Raw genomic sequence first — 23,524 nt, 5'->3', positions numbered from 1 at the left:
AAGTGAAGGAACCATTTAAAAATGTTGTTCAAATGAAAATCCTCTGTCCAATGAAACCCCTGAGTGCCACAAAATGTTACTAACTTTTTTCACTCTTCATTCCCCCAGGGATGAAAAGCCAGAGAAAAAGAGCAAAGGTGATGACGCCTCAGCGGTGGTGGTCGCACCTGCACCAGCCCCCACCCCCACCACCACCACCACCGTGACCACGTCCACCACCCCGGCGGTGAGCGCCAACACCAGCGTCCAGGCTGGCTACGGCGCGTACAGCAGCACCCGCTACCAGGTAGCAACCACTGGAGCGCATTCTGACATTTACACTTGTTCATTACGGCCTTTCATGTCGCCATAGCAACCACAATACAAGGGTTACGGCTACCAGAACACCTGGAACTACTACCACCAGGGCTACTAACCCGCCCAGCTAACCGTAAGGTTGCCTTGACAACAAACTGTTCCCATGAAGAGGAAAGCTTGCCCTGCATGGGTGTTGAAAGAAGTGGAAACTATTTTTATATTGATGTCTTTTTCAGTTTCATTTTGAAAAGCTCCAGCTCAACTACATTTCTTTGCATTATTTTAGGCTGTGAACAAATAAATGTGTCGAAGGGATGAAAACAATAACTCTGCAAGTCGGCTTTATTTCAAGTCATTCCTGCATGTCCTGACTTACAAAACTGCCAAAGTGGAATCTCAGCAAATGAGGATGTTGTGAAGGAAACGTGAGGCCCTTTGAAATCAAAAAGTTACCAGAGGTGACCATGGAAGAATCACTCGTTCCGCTCTCATCACCTTCAAACATCTTGTCCAGCACACAGTCCACTTCTTGTGGGGAGGGAGGTAGGCTCACGGAGCACATCTGCCTTCTCAGCTCTTCACTTTTTGGTGACCACCAGCACAGCTGAAGGCACCAAGCCTGAGGAGGAAAGTGAAAGTATGAGGAACAGTTTAGCACAGCTGAAGGCACCAAGCCTGAGGAGGAAAGTGAAAGAATAACAGTGTAGTACAGCTGAAGGCACCAAGCCTGAGGAGGAAAGTGAAAGTATGAGGAACAGTTTAGCACAGCTGAAGGCACCAAGCCTGAGGAGGAAAGTGAAAGTATGAGGAACAGTGTAGCACAGCTGAAGGCACCAAGCCTGAGGAGGAAAGTGAAAGAATGAGGAACAGTTTAGCACAGCTGAAGGCACCAAGCCTGAGGAGGAAAGTGAAAGAATGAGGAACAGTTTAGCATAGCTGAAGGCACCAAGCCTGAGGAGGAAAGTGAAAGAATGAGGAACAGTTTAGCACAGCTGAAGGCACCAAGCCTGAGGAGGAAAGTGAAAGAATGGGGAACAGTGTAGCACAGCTGAAGGCACCAAACCTGAGGAGGAAAGTGAAAGAATGAGGAACAGTGTAGCACAGGTGAAGGCACCAAGCCTGAGGAGCAAAGTGAAAGTGAAAGTATGAGGAACAGTTTAGCACAGCTGAAGGCACCAAGCCTGAGGAGCAAAGTGAAAGTGAAAGTATGAGGAACAGTTTAGCACAGCTGAAGGCACCAAGCCTGAGGAGGAAAGTGAAAGTGAAAGTATGAGCAAGTCTCACCCAGCTCTTTGAGGGGCTTCTCCATGTCCAGTTCAGTGTAGACATGACGGGGGTAAGGAGACAGCAGCGTGAAGTCCTGACCCTCGGGGGTGTTGCCGTTCACCTGCACGTACACGCGCACCGCTGCTAGTGGCTCCTGGGCCTTGAACACCGCTGTGATGGTGGAGCCGTCCAGCTGACGCACCTGTCGTTAACATAAACACCTGTATCGTCATGCTCTTTCTCATTGCACGGTCAGTGTGTGCAGTGTTAAAACACGTGCCCACCCTCACCTGTATCCTAAACTGCTCATACTCTCTTGTAATGCTCACCTGTATCCTGGACTGGTCATACTCTCTCTTAGTGCCCACCCTCACCTGTATTCTACACTGGTCATACTCTTAATGCCCACCCTCACCTGTATTCTACACTGGTCATACTCTCTCTTAATGCCCACCCTCACCTGTATTCTACACTGGTCATACTCTTAATGCCCACCCTCACCTGTATTCTACACTGGTCATACTCTTAATGCCCACCCTCACCTGTATTCTACACTGGTCATACTCTCTCTTAATGCCCACCCTCACCTGTATTCTACACTGGTCATACTCTTAATGCCCAACCTCACCTGTATTCTACACTGGTCATACTCTCTCTTAGTGCCCACCCTCACCTGTATTCTACACTGGTCATACTCTGTTGTGGCTGCTCACCTGTATCCTGGACTGGTCATACTCTCTCTTAGTGCCCACCCTCACCTGTATTCTACACTGGTCATACTCTCTCTTAATGCCCACCCTCACCTGTATTCTACACTGGTCATACTCTCTCTTAGTGCCCACCCTCACCTGTATTCTACACTGGTCATACTCTCTCTTAGTGCCCACCCTCACCTGTATTCTACACTGGTCATACTCTCTCTTAATGCCCACCCTCACCTGTATTCTACACTGGTCATACTCTTAATGCCCACCCTCACCTGTATTCTACACTGGTCATACTCTCTCTTAATGCCCACCCTCACCTGTATTCTACACTGGTCATACTCTTAATGCCCAACCTCACCTGTATTCTACACTGGTCATACGCTCTCTTAGTGCCCACCCTCACCTGTATTCTACACTGGTCATACTCTGTTGTGGCTGCTCACCTGTATCCTGGACTGGTCATACTCTCTCTTAGTGCCCACCCTCACCTGTATTCTACACTGGTCATACTCTCTCTTAATGCCCACCCTCACCTGTATTCTACACTGGTCATACTCTCTCTTAGTGCCCACCCTCACCTGTATTCTACACTGGTCATACTCTCTCTTAGTGCCCACCCTCACCTGTATTCTACACTGGTCATACTCTCTCTTAATGCCCACCCTCACCTGTATTCTACACTGGTCATACTCTTAATGCCCACCCTCACCTGTATTCTACACTGGTCATACTCTCTCTTAATGCCCACCCTCACCTGTATTCTACACTGGTCATACTCTTAATGCCCAACCTCACCTGTATTCTACACTGGTCATACTCTCTCTTAATGCCCACCCTCACCTGTATTCTACACTGGTCATACTCTCTCTTAATGCCCACCCTCACCTGTATTCTACACTGGTCATACTCTTAATGCCCAACCTCACCTGTATTCTACACTGGTCATACGCTCTCTTAGTGCCCACCTTCACCTGTATTCTACACTGGTCATACTCTGTTGTGGCTGCTCACCTGTATCCTGGACTGGTCATAGTCTCTGGTAGGTGGCTGAGGGCTGGGCAGGACTGTGGTGCTGGTGCTGGTGCTGGTGCTAGAAATTCCACTGCCTCCAAACTTTGAGAGAGAGATAGTTGATGTGAAACAGGAGGAAAAGAAAGAGAGAGAGAGAGAGAGTTGATGTGAAACAGGAGGAAAAGAGAGAGGTAAAGGTGTGCTCAGTACCTTCTGTGCTCTCTCCTCTCGGTCTCGTGCGATCTTCTCCTTCACCCTCTGCCTGCAGGACAAGACAGCAGGTGAGTTCTAGCATGTTCCTACTGGTACTGATAACTGGTACTGGTGGTGGTGGTAGTAGTGGTGGTGGTACTGATAATTGGTAGTGGTGGTGGTACTGGTGGTTGTACTGTGAACTGGTAGTGGTGGTGGTACTGGCGGTAGTGATGGTGGTACTGGTGGTTGTATTGGTGGTAGTTTTGGCGGTGGTGGTAGTAGAAGTAGTTGTAGTGTTGGTGGTAGTGGCAGTAGTGGTGATAGAGGTGATGGTGGTACTAGTCGTGGTGATGGCAGTAGTAGTAGTAGTGGTGGTGGTGGTGCTACTGGTGGTGGTGGTGGTTGTAGTGGCAGTGGTGGTGGTGGTAGTAGTTGTAGTGAAGTGAATTATATTTATATAGCGCTTTTCTCTAGTGACTCAAAGCGCTTTACATAGTGAAACCCAATATCTAATTTACATTTAAACCAGTGTGGGTGGCACTGGGAGCAGGTGGGTAAAGTGTCTTGCCCAAGGACACAACGGCAGTGACTAGGATGGCGGAAGCGGGAATCGAACCTGCAACCCTCAAGTTGCTGGCACGGCCGCTCTACCAACCGAGCTATGCGAGTGGTGGTGATGGTAGTGGCAGTAGTAGTAGTGGTGGTAGTAGTAGTGGTGGTTGTACTACTAGTAGTGGTGGTGGTAGTAGTAGTAGTGGTGGTGGTGGTGGTGGTACTGGTAGTAGTGGTGGTGGTGGTAGTGGCAGTGGTGGTAGTAGTAGTAGTAGTGGTGGTGATGATAGTGGTAGTAGTGGTGGTAGTAGTAGTAGTGGTGGTGGTGGTAGTGGCAGTGGTGGTGGTGATGATAGTGGTAGTAGTGGTGGTAGTAGTAGTGGTGGTGGTGGTAGTGGCAGTGGTGGTAGTAGTAGTAGTGGTGGTGATGATAGTGGTAGTAGTGGTGGTAGTAGTAGAAGTAGTGGTGGTAGTAGTAGTAGTGGTGGTGGTGGTGGTGGTACTAGTGGTGGTGGTAGTAGTAGTTGTGGTGGTACTAGTGGTGGTAGTAGTAGTAGTGGTGGTGGTGATGATAGTGGTAGTAGTGGTGGTGGTAGTGGCAGTAGTAGTGGTGGTGGTGGTGGTAGTAGTAGTAGTAGTAGTGGTGGTGGTAGTAGTAGTAGTAGTAGTAGTGGTGGTGGTGGTAGTAGTAGTAGTAGTAGTAGTAGTGGTGGTGGTGGTGATGATAGTGGTAGTAGTGGTGGTGGTAGTGGCAGTAGTAGTAGTGGTGGTGGTGGTGGTGGTAGTGGCAGTAGTAGTAGTAGTGGTGGTGGTAGTGGCGGTGGTGGTGGTGGTGGTAGTAGTAGTTGTGGTGGTACTAGTGGTGGTGGTGGTGGTGGTGGTAGTAGTAGTAGTGGTGGTGGTAGTAGTAATAGTAGTAGTGGTGGTGGTAGTAGTAGTAGTAGTGGTGGTGATGATAGTGGTAGTAGTGGTGGTGGTAGTGGCAGTAGTAGTAGTAGTAGTGGTGGCAGTAGTGGTGGTGGTAGTGGCAGTAGTGGTGGTAGTGGCAGTGCGTCCTCTCACCTGGCCAGCTTGTCCTCCATCTTCTCTTTGTTCCTGAGCTGGGCCATCTTCCTCATGTCATCATCTTGTATCTTCTGACGGATGTGCTGCAGTTCTTGTCCTTGTTTCCTGCGCTGCTTCTCTCGCTCCAGCTCCTCCGCACGCTCGCGCTCTCGCCGCTCCGCCTGCTTCACCCGCATCAGCTCCTCCAGCCTGACACACACACACACACACACACACACACACACACACACACACTCGTGTGTTAATTTCTAGAATGCTTTTATCACACCATCACTTCAGGAGAAGATGACACGTCACAAAGACAATGACTTGGAGAAGATAACAAGTCACAAAGACAATGACTTGGAGAAGATAATGAGTCACAAAGACAATGACTTGGAAAAGATAACAAGTCACAAAGACAATGACTTGGAGAAGATAAGTCACAAAGACAATGACTTGGAGAAGATAACGAGTCACAAAGACAATGACTTGGAAAAGATAACAAGTCACAAAGACAATGACTTGGAGAAGCTAACAAGTCACAAAGACAATGACTTGGAGAAGATAACAAGTCACAAAGACAATGACTTGGAGAAGATAACAAGTCACAAAGACAATGACTTGGAGAAGATAACAAGTAACAGACAATGACTTGGAGAAGCTAACAAGTCACAAAGACAATGACTTGGAGAACAAGTCACAAAGACAATGACTTGGAGAAGATAACAAGTCACAAAGACAATGACTTGGAGAAGATAAGTCACAAAGACAATGACTTGGAGTAGCTAACAAGTCACAAAGACAATGACTTGGAGAAGATAACAAGTCACAAAGACAATGACTTGGAGAAGATAAGTCACAAAGAATGACTTGGAGAAGATAACAAGTCACAAAGACAGTGACTTGGAGAAGATAAGTCACAAAGACAATGACTTGGAGAAGATAACAAGTCACAAAGACAATGACTTGGAGAAGCTAACAAGTCACATAGACAATGACTTGGAGAAGATAACAAGTCACAAAGACAATGACTTGGAGAAGATAACAAGTCACAAAGACAATGACTTGGAGAAGATAAGTCACAAAGACAATGACTTGGAGAAGATAAGAAGTCACTAAGACAATGAGACAATGACTTGGAGAAGATAACAAGTCACAAAGACAATGAGACAATGACTTGGAGAAGATAACAAGTCACAAAGACAATGACTTGGAGAAGATAACAAGTCACAAAAACAATGACTTGGAGAAGATAACAAGTCACAAAGACAATGAGACAATGACTTGGAGAAGATAAGTCACAAAGACAATGACTTGGAGATGATAAGTCACAAAGACAATGACTTGGAGAAGATAACAAGTCACAAAGACAATGACTTGGAGAAGATAACAAGTCACAAAGACAATGACTTGGAGAAGATAAGTCACAAAGACAATGACTTGGAGAAGATAAGAAGTCACTAAGACAATGAGACAATGACTTGGAGAAGATAACAAGTCACAAAGACAATGAGACAATGACTTGGAGAAGATAAGTCACAAAGACAATGAGACAATGACTTGGAGAAGATAAGTCACAAAGACAATGACTTGGAGAAGATAACAAGTCACAAAAACAATGACTTGGAGAAGATAACAAGTCACAAAGACAATGAGACAATGACTTGGAGAAGATAAGTCACAAAGACAATGACTTGGAGAAGATAAGTCACAAAGACAATGACTTGGAGAAGACAACAAGTCACAAAGACAATGACTTGGAGAAGATAACAAGTCACAAAGACAATGACTTGGAGAAGATAACAAGTCACAAAGACAATGACTTGGAGAAGATAAGTCACAAAGACAATGACTTGGAGAAGATAACAAGTCACAAAGACAATGAGACAATGACTTGGAGAAGATAAGTCACAAAGACAATGACTTGTGTTGATGTGTGAGGAGTGTTGAAAATGAGTGTCTTGGAGAAGTTGCTGACAAGTTAGCATGTGACTTTTTATTTTGTACTATCTTCTTTTTATTTTTTATTATCTACTTTTTTTACATTTTGTTTTGTATTATCTACTTTTTATACTTTTTATTTTGTATTATCTACTTTTTATACTTTTTATTTTGTATGAACTACTTTGTATACATCTTATTTTGTATTATCTACTTTTTATACATTTTATTTTATATTATCTACTTTTTATTTTGTATTATCTACTTTTTATTTTGTATTATCTACTTTTTATACATTTTATTTTGTATTATCTACTTTTTATTTTGTATTATCTACTTTTTATACATTTTATTTTGTATTATCTACTTTTTATTTTGTATTATCTACTTTTCATACATTTTATTTTGTATTATCTACTTTTTATACTTTTTAATTTGTATCATCCACTTTTTATACTTTTTATTTTGTATTATGTACTTTTTATACTTTTTATTTTGTATTATCTAATTTTTACACTTTTTATTTTGTATTATGTACTTTTTATTTTGTATTATCTACTTTTTATACTTTCATTTTGTATTATCTACTTTTTATTTTGTATTATGTACTTTTTTTACTTTTTATTTTGTATTATCTATATAGCAGGGGGGTCATGTTTTAAAGGCCCATTCTAAAAATGCTATGAAAATAAACAAAAGTGGAATAAAATATCTTCCGGGTGAAATGAACTTTATAAAAAGCTGCAATGTTGACTAATAAAACCAAGCTCAAACATAATATTGAATCAAAGTCAATGTTGTTATGAAGTATTGATCTATCTAGGGCTTACATCAACTATTACACCTCGGACAAATTTTGCATATGTTGTGTGTTTGCCATAAAAAATAAAAAATAAACCAGTTTTCTTTGACAAAAAGGGCAGAAATCTAACAAACAACTACTCAGAAATGAGGGATGGATGTAGAGTTAAATAAATAATGTAAGTATGACCTGGCATAAATACATTACTAGAAAAATTGAAATAGAAAAAAGTCAAGTTTAGATCCATGAAGGAAAGAAGAAAGTGAAAGAATGTTTAGAAGTGAATACATTTACATATGTATTCAAATTAGTTTTCGTTTGTATTATTTTTGTAATGAACAAAGTAACGTTTATGACAAAAGACAATATAGAATGTGAGATATAACAGGATCATATACAAACCCCGTTTCCATATGATTTGGGAAATTGTGTTAGATGTAAAAATAAACAGAATACAATGATTTGCAAATCCCTTTCAACCCATATTCAGTTGAATGCACTACAAAGACAACATATTTGATGTTCAAACTCATAAACTTAATTTTTTTTTTGCAAATAATAATTAACTTTGAATTTCATGGCTGCAACACGTGCCAAAGTAGTTGGGAAAGGGCATGTTCACCACTGTGTTACATCACCTTTTCTTTCAACAACACTCAATAAACGTTTGGGAACTGAGGAAACTAATTTTTGAAGCTTTGAAAGTGGAATTAATTCTCATTCTTGTTTTGCTTCAGTCGTTCAACAGTCCGGGGTCTCCGCTGTCGTATTTTACGCTTCATAATGCGCCACACATTTTCCATGGGAGACAGGTCTGGACTGCAGGCGGGCCAGGAAAGTACCTGCACTCTTTTTTTTACAAAACCACGCTGGCTTGCATTGTCTTGCTGAAATAAGCAGGGGTGTCCATGATAACGTTGCTTGGATGACAACATATGTTGCTCCAAAACCTGTATGGACCTTTCAGCATTAATGGTGCCTTCACAGATGTGTAAGTTACCCATGCCTTGGGCACTAATACACCCCCATACCATCACAGATGCTGGCTTTTGAACTTCGCGCCTATAACAATCCGGATGGTTATTTTCCTCTGTTCTGAAGGACGCCACGTCCACAGTTTCCAAGCATAATTTGAAATGTGGACTCGTCAGACCACAGAACACTTTTCCACTTTGCATCCGTCCATCTTTGATGAGCTCGGGCCCAGCAAAGCCAGCGGCGTACCTTGGTGTTGTTGATAAATGGGTTTGGCTTTGCATAGTAGAGTTTTAACTTGCACTTACAGATGTAGCAACCAACTGTAGTTACTGACAGTGGTTTTGTGAGGTGTCCCTGAGCCCATGTGGTGATATCCTTTACACACTGTCGGTTTTTGATGCAGTACCGCCTGAGGGATCAAAGGTCCGTAATATCATCGCTTACGTGCAGTAATTTCTCCAGGTTCTCTGAACCTTTTGATGATTTTACGGACTGTAGATGGTAAAATCCCTAAATTCCTTGCAATAACTCATTGAGAAATGTTGTTCTAAAACTGTTCGACAATTTGCTTACAAAGTGGTGACCCTCACCCCATCCTTGTTTGTGAATTACTTAGCATTTCATGGAAGCTGCTTTTTTACCCAATCATGGCACCCACCTGTTCCCAATCAGCCTGCTCACCTGTGGGATGTTCCAAATAAGTGTTTGATGAGCATTCCTCAACTTTATCAGTATATATTGCCACCTTTCCCAACTTCTTTGTCACATGTTGCTGGAATCAAATTCTAAAGTTAATGATTATTTGCAAACAAAAAAATGTTTATCAGTTTGAAAATCAAACATGTTGTCTTTGTAGCATATTCAACTGAATATGGGTTGAAAATGATTTGCAAATCATTGTATTCCGTTTATATTTACATCTAACACAATTTCCCAACTCATATGGAAACATGGTTAGTAGAACACAATCTAGAATGTGAGATATAACAGCATGTATTTATAATATTTTTGCAAAATGCTTAGAAAAAAGTGGGACCCCATTTTTATGACTTGATGGGGTCCCTGGGACCCCGTTTGGAAGATCCCTGGCACCAACACTGCTATCTATGTATTGATAAGAAACAGTGACCTCTGACCTCTTGACTTGCTCTAGTTTGTCCTCCGCCGCCATGGAAGTGTCAGCTTCACCAACCTGGCTGCCTTCTCCACTGGCAACTGCAAGAAGAAGAAGAAGAAGAAGAAGAGTAGTGAAGCAGGGTGGATGACAACACCTCCACCTGTACCTCCACCTGTATCTCCAGCTGTGTGGTCGAGTGCAGGCTGCTGTGTGATGTTCTCCACTGGAGGTTTGTAGGGCTGGTCTATGTCGGGGTCGTTTTCGTGCTCCATTAACCTGGAGACCACACACTGATGACCCTTTACAGCTCACATGGTCACATGACCAACAACATCTTTTCCCACCCGAACATGACATTGTGTGTGTGTGTGTGTGTGTGTGCGTGTGTGTGTGTGTGTCATGTAGACCAGTGGTCCCCAAGCTTTTTGTAGCTGCGGACCGGTCAACGCTTGATAATATTTCCCGCGGCCGGTTGGGGGTGATTTTTAAAAAAAATGTAAATTTATTTATTTTTTTGTCATGAAAAAGGGAGTTTTTTTTGGGTAGGTGCACTAATTGTAAGTGTATTTTGTGTTTTTTTATGTTGATTTAATTAAAAAACTAAATAAATTAAAAAAAACATTTTAAATTAAGTGAAGTGAATTATATTTATATAGCGCTTTTTCTCTAGTGACTCAAAGCGCTTTACATAGTGGAACCCAATATCTAAATTACATTCAAACCAGTGTGGGTGGCACTGGGAGCAGGTGGGTAAAGTGTCTTGCCCAAGGACACAACGGCAGTGACTAGGATGGCGGAAGCGGGAATCGAACCTGCAACCCTCAAGTTGCTGGCACGGCCACTCTACCAACCGAGCTAAACCGCCCCAAATTAAAAAAAATAAAATTAACAAAAAATTATTCTGCGGCCCGGTACCAATCGAGCCGCGGCCCGGTGGTTGGAGACCACTATTGTAGACCACTGTCATCCATCTTCTTTATGCCATGTGTCCTCTACAGCAGTGGTCCCCAACCACCGGGCCGCGGCTCGATTGGTACCGGGCCGCAGAAGAATTTTTTTTAAAAACACAAGATACGTGAAGTGGATTATATTTATATAGCGCTTTTCTCAAGTGACTCAAAGCGCTTTACATAGTGAAACCCAATATCTAAGTTACAATTAAACCAGTGTGGGTGGCACTGGGAGCAGGTGGGTAAAGTTTCTTGCCCAAGGACACAACAACGGTGACTGGGATGGCGGAAGCGGGAATCGAACCTGCAACCCTCAAGTTGCTGGCACGGCCGCTCTACCAACCAAGCTATACCGCCCACAAGATACACTTACAATTAGTGCACCAACCCAAAAAAAACTCCCTTTTTCATGACAAAGAAAAACAAATAAATTATGCAGGACCAACTCTGGTTGCGTGTAGAAATGCTGCGTGCTTTATGATAAATCCTGGACTTATTAGGAGCTCCAAAAATCCCACAGTCTTTAAAAACAGGTTTTAAACTTTGGTTTCATTCTCTAATGCAGTGGTTCTCAAATGGGGGTACGCGTACCCCTGGGGGTACTTGAAGGTATGCCAAGGGGTACGTGAGATTTTTAAGAAATATCCTAAAAATAGCAACAATTCAAAAATCCTTTATAAGTATATTTATTGAATAATCCTTCAACAAAATATGAACGTAAGTTCATAAACTGTCAAAAGAAATAGAACAATGCAATATTCAGTGTTGACAGCTAGATTTTTTTGTGAACATGTTCCATAAATATTGATGTTAAACATTTCTTTAATCCCCAAAGAGGGCACTTTAAGTTGATTACTTCTATGTGTGGAAATTTTTATTTATAATTGAATCACTTGTTTATTTTTCACAAGTTTTTAGTTATTTTTATATCTTTTTTTCCCAAATAGTTCAAGAAAGACCACTACAAATGAGCAATATTTTGCACTGTTATACAATTTAAGAAATCAGAAACTGATGAAAAAGTGCTGTATTTTACTTCCTTATCTCTTTTTTTCAGTGATGTACCCCCTGTGAACAGCTTTTTCATTCAAGTACCCCCTAATCAGAGCAAAGCATTTCTGGTTGAAAAAAAGAGATAAATACGTAAATTACAGCACTATGTCATCAGTTTCTGATTTATTAAATTGTATAACAGTGCAAAATATTGCTCATTTGTAGTGGTCTTTCTTGAACTATTTGGAAAAAAGATATAAAATAACTAAAAACTTGTTGAAAAATAAACAAGTGATTCAATTATAAATAAAGATTTCTACACGTGGAAGTAATCATCAACTTAAAGTGCCCTCTTTGGGGATTGTAATAGAGATCCATCTGGATTCATGAACTTAGTTCTAAACATTTCTTCACAAAAAAAGAAATCTTTAACATCAATATTTATGGAACATGTCCACAAAAAATCTAGCTGTCAACACTGAATATTGCATTGTTGCACTTCTTTTCACAGTTCTTTTTGACGGACATTTTAGTGAGAAACCTGAGTTTGTGCTTCACTGAGAGACTTTGTCAGTCTTGGTGATATTGTGGACGCCTTCCGCATCGTGCCTTGAGATTCATTTAGTCTCCTCTTTAAAAAAATCAGGTGGCTTACCGACATGGCAAGCGTGTCTTGTCCGGGGATGCCGCTGAAGATGTGCGGGCTTCATGCCGCTGTTAGCTAACATTTCTCCACAGAAAAAACACAATGCCTTGGGGGGGTTACAACTCGAAGCCGTAAATCCCATTAACACATATTCTTCGGAATACTGTCTGAATTGTGCTGGCTCTGGTTAGGCCTTATTTGGCACATGTTCCTCCTCGTTTTCAGATGCTTTACTGCTACGCTTTAACCACGCCTCCATTGTTTTCTCCATTGATAGTTGATTGACAGTTGATGCCGTGCGGCACCGGCAGGTAGGATCAAACCGTCATGGCATGGGGGAAAACTCTGGGTTTATGGTAATTAATGGAATAGCCAAGTACTTGATTTGATGTTAATTTTTTTAACTTACATTCATACTTTGTTGAAGTATTATTGAATAAATACATTTATAAAGGATTTTTGCTATTTTTAAAAAATCTCACATACCCCCTGGGATACCTTCAAGTACCCCCAGGGGTACGCATACGCCCATTTGAGAAACACTACTCTATTACTGTAGTGAACTTTGAGAGGGTTTCAACCAGGGAAATGTGAGAAAATGTTCATATATACAGTATAAATATATACATACAGTAAAGAAAATAAGTATTTGAACACCCTGCTATTTTGTAGGTTCTCCCACTTAGAAATCATGGAGGGGTCTGAAATGTTCCCGGTAGGTGCATGTCCACTGTATGAGAGATGACCTAAAAAGAAAAATCCAGAAATCACAATCTATGATTTTTTTAACAATTTACTCGTGTGATCCAGCTGAAAAAGAGTATTTGAACTCCAACATTAATATTTGGTAAAATAGCCTTCGTTTGCAATTACAGAGGTCAAATGTTTCCTGTAGTTCTTCAGCAGTTTTGCACGGACTGCAGGAAGGATTTTGGCCCACTCCTCCACACAGATCTTCTCTAGATCAGTCTGGTTTCTGGGCTGTCGCTGAGTAACACAGACTTTCAGCTCCCTCCAAAGATTTTCAATTGGATTTAGGTCTGGAGACTGGCTAGGCCACTCCAGAACCTTGATATGGTTCTTAAGAAGCCACTTCTTGGTTTTCCTGGCTGTGTGCTTTGGGTCATTGTCATGTTGGAAGATCCAGCCAGGACTCATCTTCAATGATCGGACTGAGGGAAGGAGGTTTTTGGCCAAAATCTCATAATACATGGCTGCAGTCATCCTCTCCTTAATACAGTACAGTTTTCCTGTCCCATGAGCAGAGAAACATCCCCAAAGCATGAAATACATGGCTGCAGTCATCCTCTCCTTAATACAGTACAGTTTTCCTGTCCCATGAGCAGAGAAACACCCCCAAAGCATGATGCTACCACCCCCATGCTTCACAGTAGGGATTAGAGATGCGTGGTTTGCGGTCTCATCCGCGGGTCGGGCGTGTGACATGACGGAAAAATTTATTTTAATTAGATTCGAGCGGGTGGCGGTTTGTACCATCCGGAAATATTTGATATACATGGTTCTGGGATCGGTATCCTTTGCCATTCAAAGAACCATTTAAGACCTGTGTCATAAGGCGAAGAAGACAATAGGGGACGCTATTATTCTCTAGGTTGACTGCCGGCAATCACCCAGATAATATGTATTAGGGCGTGCTATGAAGCCATTGGCTTTGTCGCCTTCTACAACATGTACGACCTACTTGTCCGTCCAGCATCATGTTGTGTGTGGCTTCTGCGGCAATACGCACACGACTGCAAGGCATGCTGGGTGACACAGAGTACACTAATGGTTGTGATATAAACAATTTTAACACTCTTAGTAATATGCGCCACGCTCTGAAGCCACACAATACAAGATTGACAAACAAATTTCGGGAGAACATCCTCACAGTAACACGACATAAACGCAACACAACAAATACCCAGAATCCTTTGTATCCGTGACAATTCCTGACTATTTTATACACCCTGCTAGCAGCAAACCCCCCCGTGCGTCGGTAAGGTGGGCGGGGTTGGGGGTGCGGGGGTGTAAAATATATTCAGGAAGGCTCACGGATACAAAGGATTCTGGGTATTTGTTGTGTTGCGTTTATATTGTGTTACTGTGAGGATGTTCTCCGAAATGTGTTTGTCAATTTTGTTTGGTGTGGCTTCACAGCGTGGCGCATATTAGTAAGTGTTAAAGTTGTTCATATCACAACCATCAGTGTACTCTGTATCACCCAGTATGCCTTTCAATCTTGTACATGTGATTGCTGAAGCTGCACACAACATGTTGCCGGACTAACAATCGGTTCGTACATGTTGTTGAAGGTGTCTAAGGCAATGGCTTCACAGCACGCCCATATTCTAGTCATCAAGATGAACGCTATTTAATAGTCGTGAGAACATTAGCGGCTCCAATTGTCTTCATTACTCTGTGGAACAGGTTAAAATAGCTCTGTGAGTGGTAAAGGTGGCCGACCTCTGATGTATTTCAGCGGGCAGTTAGCGGGCGGGTACGGTTCTGATAAAATGTTGGTTCGGGTGGATGACGACTTTGGTGATGCGGTTGCGGATGATATAATTGCCTATCCACGCATCTCTAGTAGGGATGGTGTTCTTGGGATGGTACGTATCATTCTTCTTTCTCCAAACACGCATAGTGGAATTCTGACCAAAAAGGTAAATTTTGGTCTCATCTGTCCACAAAACTTTCACCCATGACTTCTCTGGATCATCAAAGTGGTCATTGACAAACTTAAGACGGGCCTTAACATGTGCTGGTGTAAGCAGGGTAACCTTCCGTGCCTTGCATGATTTCAAAGCATGACGTCTTAGTGTATTAGCAACAGTGACCATGGAAACAGTGGTCCCAGCTCTTGTCAGGTCATTGACTAAGTCCTGCCGTGTTGTCCTGGGCTGATTCCTCACCTTTCTTAGCATCATTGGGACCCCACCAGGTGATATCTTGCATGGGGCTCCACTCCCATTGAGATTGACCGTCATGTTCAGCTTCTTCCATTTTCTAATGATTCCTCCAACAGTGGACCTTTTTTGCCCAAGCTGCTTGGCAATTTGTCCGTAGCCCTTTCCATCCTTGTGGAGTTGTACAATTTTGTCTCTGGTGTCTTTGGACAGCTCTTTGCTCTTAGCCATGCTGAATGTTTGGGTCTTACTGATTGTATGGGGTGGACAGGTGTCTTTATGCAGCTAACAACCTCACACAGGTGTCTCTGATTCAGGATAATACAGTGGAGAGGAGGAGGACGTTTAAAGGCGGACTAACAGGTCTTTGAGGTTCAGACTTCTAGCTGATAGACAGGTGTTCAAATACTTATTTTTAGCTGTATCGAACAAATAAATTGTTTAAAAAAAAATCATACATTGTGATTTCTGGATTTTTCTTTTTAGGTCATCTCTCATACAGTGGACATGTACCTACCGGGAAAATTTCAAACCCTTTCATGATTTCTAAGTGGGAGAACTTGCAAAATAGCAGGGTGTTCAAATACTTATTTTCTTCACTGTAAATACAACAATAGTGTTATTGATGTGTAACTACTGTACACATGTAAGTACAATAATAGTGTTATTGATGTGTAACTACTGTACACATTTAAGTACAACAATAGCGTTATTGATGTGTAACTACTGTACACATGTAAGTACAATAATAGTGTTATTGATGTGTAACTACTGTACACATGTAAGTACAATAATAGTGTTATTGATGTGTAACTACTGTACACATGTAAGTACAATAATAGTGTTATTGATGTGTAAATACTGTACACATGTAAGTACAATAGTGTTATTGATGTGTAACTACTGTACACATGTAAGTACAATAATAGTGCTATTGATGTGTAACTACTGTACACATGTAAGTACAACAGTGTTATTGATGTGTAACTACTAGTAAAACATTATATAGTCCATGTGAGTAATATATTTTATAGTCCATGTGAGTAATATATTCTATAGTCCATGTGAGTAATATATTCTATAGTCCATGTGAGTAATATATTTTATAGTCCATGTAATATATTTTATAGTCCATGTGAGTAATATACTTTATAGTCCATGTGAGTAATATATTCTATAGTCCATGTGAGTAATATATTTTATAGTCCATGTGAGTAATATATTGTATAGTCCATGTGAGTAATATATTTTATACTCCATGTGAGTAATATATTTTATAGTCCATGTGAGTAATATATTGTATAGTCCATGTGAGTAATATATTGTATAGTCCATGTGAGTAATATATTTTATACTCCATGTGAGTAATATATTGTATAGTCCATGCGAGTAATATATTGTATAGTCCATGTGAGTAATATATTTTATAGTCCATGTGAGTAATATATTCTATAGTCCATGTGAGTAATATATTCTATAGTCCATGTGAGTAATATATTTTATAGTCCATGTGAGTAATATATTCTATAGTCCATGTGAGTAATATATTTTATAGTCCATGTGAGTAATATATTCTATAGTCCATGTGAGTAATATATTCTATAGTCCATGTGAGTAATATATTATATAGTCCATGAGAGTAATATATTCTATAGTCCATGTGAGTAATATATTTTATAGTCCATGTGAGTAATATATTGTATAGTCCATGTGAGTAATATATTTTATAGTCCATGTGATTAATATATATTCTATAGTCCATGTGAGTAATATATTCTATAGTCCATGAGAGTAATATATTCTATAGTCCATGTGAGTAATATATTTTATAGTCCATGTGAGTAATATATTCTATAGTCCATGAGAGTAATATATTATATAGTCCATGTGAGTAATATATTCTATAGTCCATGAGAGTAATATATTATATAGTCCATGTGAGTAATATATTCTATAGTCCATGTGAGTAATGTATTTTATAGTCCATGTGAGTAATATATTTTATAGTCCATGTGAGTCAAATATTCTATAGTCCATGAGAGTAATATATTCTATAGTCCATGTGAGTAATATATTTTATACTCCATGTGAGTAATATATTCTATAGTCCATGTGAGTAATATATTCTATAGTCAATGAGAGTAATATATTCTATAGTCCATGAGAGTAATATATTCTATAGTCCATGTGAGTAATATATTCTATAGTCCATGTGAGTAATATATTTTATAGTCCATGTGAGTAATATATTTTATAGTCCATGTGAGTAATATATTTTATAGTCCATGAGAGTAATATATTCTATAGTCCATGAGAGTAATATATTTTATAGTCCATGAGAGTAATATATTCTATAGTCCATGTGAGTAATATATTATATATAGTCTAGATATAAACGTTACTTTTAAAAAATACATTCCTTTAAAGTAAAATGGCATTTGGCCTTTTCAGGAAGAGATGATTTCAAAAATTAATATTCTCATTTCCAGTTAAAATTCCAGTTCTAGTTCCAACTCACCAGTCCATGGCTTGTTCAATACCCTGGTTGTCAGTGCTGGCCACCGCCCTCTCTCTGTAACACAACACAATACCAACTTACTCATCCCTCTCTGTAACACAACACAACACAAACTTACTCATCTCTCTTTCTGTAACACAACACAACACAACCTTACTCATCTCTCTCTGTAACACAACACAACCTTACTCATCTCTCTCTGTAACACAACACAACCTTACTCATCTCTCTCTGTAACACAACACAACCTTACTCATCTCTCTCTGTTACACAACACAACCTTACTCATCTCTCTCTGTAACACAACACAACCTTACTCATCTCTCTCTGTAACACAACACAACCTTACTCATCTCTCTCTGTAACACAACACAACACAACCTTACTCATCTCTCTGTAACACAACACAACCTTACTCATCTCTCTCTGTAACACAACAGAACACAACCTTACTCCTCTCTCTGTAACACATCACTATCTTACTCATCTCTCTCTGTAACACAACACAACGATACGCATCTCTCTCTGTAACACAACACAACCTTACGCATCTCTCTCTGTAACACAACACAACCTTACTCATCCCTCTCTGTAACACAACACAACAATACTCATTTCTCTGTGTAAGTTAACACAACACAACCTTACTCATCCCTCTCTGTAACACAACCTTACTCATCTCTCTCTCTGTAACACAACACAACCTTACTCATCTCTCTATGTAACACAAACTTACTCATCTCTTTCTCTGTAACACAACACAAACATACTCATCTCTTTCTGTAACACAACACAACCTTACTCATCTCTCTCTCTGTAACACAACAAAACCTTACTCATCTCTCTATGTAACACAACACAACCTTACTCATCTCTTTCTGTAACACAACACAACCTTACTCATCTCTCTTTCTGTAACACAACACAACCTTACTCATCTCTCTTTCTGTTAACACAACACAACCTTACTCATCTCTCTCTCTCTGTAACACAACACAACCTTACTCATCTCTCTCTGTAACACAACACAACACAACCTTACTCATCTCTCTGTAACACAACACAACCTTACTCATCTCTCTCTGTAACACAACACAACACAACCTTACCCATCTCTCTGTAACACATCACAACCTTACTCATCCCTCTCTGTAACACAACACAACAATACTCATCTCTCTGTAACACAACTATACTCATCTCTCTCTGTAACACAACACAACACAACCTTACTCATCTCTCTCTGTAACACAACAATACTCATTTCTCTCTGTAACACAACACAACCTTACACATCTCTCTGTGTAAGTTAACACAACACAACCTTACTCATCCCTCTCTGTAACGCAACACAACACAACAATACTAATTTCTTTAACACACCACGCTTACTTTACTGATAAAAATACTCATATGTCTCTGTAACACACCACAACCATACTCATCTCTCTCTGTAACACAACACACTTACTGTGGTGAAAACAATACTCGTCTCTCTCTGCAACACAACCATACTCATCTCTCTCTGCAGCACAACACAACCATACTCATCTCTGTGTAACACAACACACTTACTGTGGTGAAAACAATACTCATCTCTCTGCAACAAAACACAACCATACTCATCTCTTTTCATAACACAACACAACAATACTCATTTTTGCAACACAACAATACTCAATGCGACAGAATACAACAATACTGATCTCTCTCTGCAACACAACCATACTCATCTCTCTTTGCAACACAACACAGTGTAGTGACAACCATACTCATCTCTCTGCAACACAACACAACCATACTCATCTCTTTGTAACACAACACAACAATACTCATTTCTGCAACACAACAATACTCATCTCTCTCTGCAACAAAACACAACAATATCAATTTCTGCAACACAACACACTCTCTGAGGACAACACAACCATACTCATCTCTCTGTAACACAACACAACAAAATTGATCTCTCTCTAACAACAACACATTTACTGTAGTGACAACAATACTCATCTCTCTCTGCAACACAACACAACCATACTCATCTCTCTGCAACACAACACACTTACTGTAGTGACAACAATACTCACCTCTCTCTGGAACACAACACAACCATACTCATCTCTCTGTAACACAACACAACCATACTCATCTCTCTCTGCAACACAACACAACACAACAATACTCATCTCTCTCTGCAACACAACACAACCATACTCATCTCTCTGCAACACAACACACTTACTGTAGTGACAACAATACTCATCTCTCTCTGGAACACAACACAACCATACTCATCTCTCTGTAACACAACACATAGATACTCATCTTGCTCTGCAACACAACACACTTACTGTAGTGACAACAATACTCATCTCTCTCTGTAACACAACACAACAATACTCATCTCTCTCTGCAACACAACCATACTCATCTCTCTCTATAACACAACACAACCATAACCATCTCTCTGTAACACAACCCAACCATAATCATCTCTCTCTGTATCACAACACAACACAACCATACTCATCTCTCTGCAACACAACACAACCATACTCATCTCTCTCTGCAACACAACACACTTACCGTAGTGACAACAATACTCATCTCTCTCTGCAATACAACACAACCATACTCATCTCTCTCTGTAACACAACACACTTATTGTGGTGACAACAATACTCATCTCTCTCTGTAACACAACACAACATTATTAATCTCTCTGCAACACAACCATACTCATCCCTCTGTAACACAACACACTGTAGTGACAAGAATACTCATCTCTCTCTGTAACACAACACAACAATACTCATCTCTCTCTGCAACACAACACAACCATACTCATCTCTCTCTGCAACACAACACACTTATTGTGGTGACAACAATACTCATCTCTCTCTGTAACACAACACAACCATACTCATCTCTCTCTGTATCACAACACAACCATACTCATCTCTCTGCAACACAACACAACCATACTCATCTCTCTCTGCAACACAACACACTTACCGTAGTGACAACAATACTCATCTCTCTCTGCAACACAACACAACAATACTCATTTCTGCAACACAACACACTTACTTTACTGATAACCATACTCATCTCTCTCTGCAACACAACACACTTACCGTAGTGACAACAATACTCATCTCTCTCTGCAACACAACACAACAATACTCATTTCTGCAACACAACACACTTACTTTACTGATAACCATACTCATCTCTCTCTGTAACACAACACAGTTACCGTAGTGACAACGATACTCATCTCTCTTCAACACAACACAACCATACTCATCTCTCTCTGCAACACAACAATACTCATTTCTGCAACACAACACCAAAATACTCATCTCTCTGCAGCACAACACAACACAACACAACCTTACTAATCTCTCTCTGCAAGACAACACAACACAACCATACTCATCTCTCTCTGTAATACAACACACTTACTGTGGTGACAACAATACTCATCTTTCTCTGTAACACAACACAACAATACTCATCTCTCTGCAACACAACCATACTCATCTCTCTGTAACACAAAACACTTAGAGTAGTGATAACAATACTCATCTCTCTCTGCAACACAACACAACCATACTCATCTCTCTGTAACACAACACACTTACTGTAGTGACAACAATACTCATCACTCTCTGTAACACAACACAACAATACTCATCTCTCTGCAACACAACCATACTCATCTCTCTGTAACACAACACAACAATACTCATCTCTTGGTAACACAACACACTTACTGTAGTGACAACAATACTCATCTCTCTCTGCAACACAACACAACACAACCTGTGTGACTCACGCCCTGTTTGGGTCAAAGCCCATCTCCAAAAGGGTCTCGAGTGTTGATAAGTCTGCCATGGTCAGCTGAAAGACAAAAACATGTATCAGTATACAGTTAGCACTTTCATGGTCACCTGAGAGACACAAACATGTATCATTATACAGTTAGCACTTTCATGGTCAGCTGAAAGACACAAACATGTATCAGTATACAGTTAGCACTTTCATGGTCAGCTGAAAGACACAAACATGTATCAGTATACAGTTAGCACTTTCATGGTCAGCTGAGAGACACAAACATGTATCAGTATACAGTTAGCACTTTCAATCAATTCTTTTCTTGCACTGACACAAAACTAGTCCATTGAACTTTAGCTAGTTAGTTGAACTACAACAGCTCAAAACATGAACTTTCCTGTGGTCAAGTATCTTCACCCACATAATTATTGTTGGCTTACCACCATTTTACTCCAATCTTGTTGTGTGGAAGGACGACAAACTATACTGGAGTTAGCATGACTGCTAGTTAGCATGAATGTTAGTTAGCATTGTTTGAATGAATGTTAGTTAGCATGACTGCTAGTTAGCATGATTGTAGTTAGCATGAATGTTAGTTAGCATGACTGTTAGTTAGCATGACTGTTAGTTAGCATGAACATTAGTTAGCATGACTATTATTTAGCATGACTGTTAGTTAACATGAATGTAAGTTAGCATGACTGTTAGCATGAATGTTAGTTAGCATGACTGTTATTTAGCATGAATGTTAGTTAGTATGACTGTTCGTTAGCTTGACTGCTAGTTAGTTAGCACGACTGCTAGTTAGCATGACTGTTAGTTAGCATGACTGTAAGTTAGCATGACTGTAAGTTAGCATGACTGCTAGTTAGTAACATGACTGTTAGTTAGCATGACTGTTTGTTATCATTAATATTAGTTAGTTAGCATGACTGCTAGTTAGCATGACTGTTTGTTAGCATTAATGTTAGAACGACTGCTAGTTAGTTAGCATGACTGCTAGTTAGCACGACTGTTAGTTAGCATTCATGTTAGTTAGCATTACAGCTACTTAGCTAGACTGTTAGTTAGTTAGCATCACTGCTAGTTAGCACGACTGTTAGTTAGTTAGCATGAATGTTAGAACGACTGCTAGTTAGTTAGCATGACTGCTAGTTAGCACGACTGTTAGTTAGCATTCATGTTAGTTAGCATTACAGCTACTTAGCTAGACTGTTAGTTAGTTAGCATCACTGCTAGTTAGCACGACTGTTAGTTAGTTAGCATGACTGCTAGTTAGCATGGCTATTAGTTAGTTAGAATGACTGCTAGCTAGTTAGCACGCCTGTTTGTTAATTAGCACGACTCTTTGTTAGCATGACTGCTACTTAGCATGATTGTTAGTTAGCATGACTGTTAGTTAGCATGACTGTTAGTTAGCATGACAGCTAGTTAGCACAACTGTTTGTTAGTTAGCATTAATGTTAGTTAGTTAGCATGAATGCTGCTAGCTAGCGTCAGCTTTGAAGCCAACATAAAAGATAAAAGCGGAAGTGAGCGCGCCGCCAACAAACACTTCAAGTGAATAAATGAATAAATAAATATGTGTCTCCGTGCGTGAAAGAGCGGCATAGTGCAAGGAAACCTCCTCTAATGGAAGAATGGTTCCGTGAGAATCATAGCTAGCTTACTCACACTTTGGCCACTGCATCCGCGTGTACGGAAGCCGACGCAGGTCAAACGGAAGCAAAACGACATCGCTGAATTAAAATA

General features: G+C 40.3%; 2 protein-coding genes across 8 annotated transcripts in view; one reads left to right on the top strand and one right to left on the bottom strand.

Annotated features, from left to right (window-relative positions):
- Positions 1-624, top strand: part of si:ch211-114c17.1 (pre-mRNA-processing factor 39) — a 24,799-nt gene extending 24,175 nt beyond the window's left edge. For all 4 annotated transcript variants that reach the window (XM_061900159.1, XM_061900160.1, XM_061900162.1 and 1 more), the window contains 2 exons: positions 109-286; positions 353-624. In XM_061900159.1, the coding sequence (XP_061756143.1) occupies positions 109-286; positions 353-415 (241 nt within the window). In that variant the 3' untranslated portion in view covers positions 416-624. The remainder of the gene's footprint in view (positions 1-108; positions 287-352) is intronic.
- Positions 622-23,524, bottom strand: ubxn1 (UBX domain protein 1). 4 transcript variants are annotated; one of them, XM_061900167.1, is made up of 10 exons: positions 23,447-23,524; positions 21,774-21,838; positions 17,930-17,983; positions 10,080-10,189; positions 9,933-10,011; positions 5,091-5,282; positions 3,492-3,543; positions 3,282-3,383; positions 1,582-1,765; positions 622-916 (listed from the first exon to the last, which is right to left on the bottom strand). In XM_061900167.1, exons 1-10 carry the CDS (start codon positions 23,507-23,509, stop codon positions 876-878), a joined length of 942 nt encoding a protein of 313 aa, XP_061756151.1. In that variant the 5' UTR covers positions 23,510-23,524; the 3' UTR covers positions 622-875. The 4 variants fall into 4 exon arrangements, with proteins under 4 accessions (XP_061756151.1, XP_061756147.1, XP_061756148.1 ...); XM_061900163.1 differs by lacking the exon at positions 622-916 and adding an exon at positions 1,440-1,540; XM_061900164.1 differs by lacking the exon at positions 622-916 and adding an exon at positions 1,440-1,540 and having other exon boundaries at positions 10,086-10,189.

Source organism: Nerophis ophidion, linkage group LG05 (assembly GCF_033978795.1).
Source record: "Nerophis ophidion isolate RoL-2023_Sa linkage group LG05, RoL_Noph_v1.0, whole genome shotgun sequence".
Taxonomy (NCBI): Eukaryota; Metazoa; Chordata; class Actinopteri; order Syngnathiformes; family Syngnathidae; genus Nerophis; species Nerophis ophidion.
Note: the sequence above shows the minus strand (reverse complement) of the source record. Positions and strands in the feature narration are given on the sequence as shown.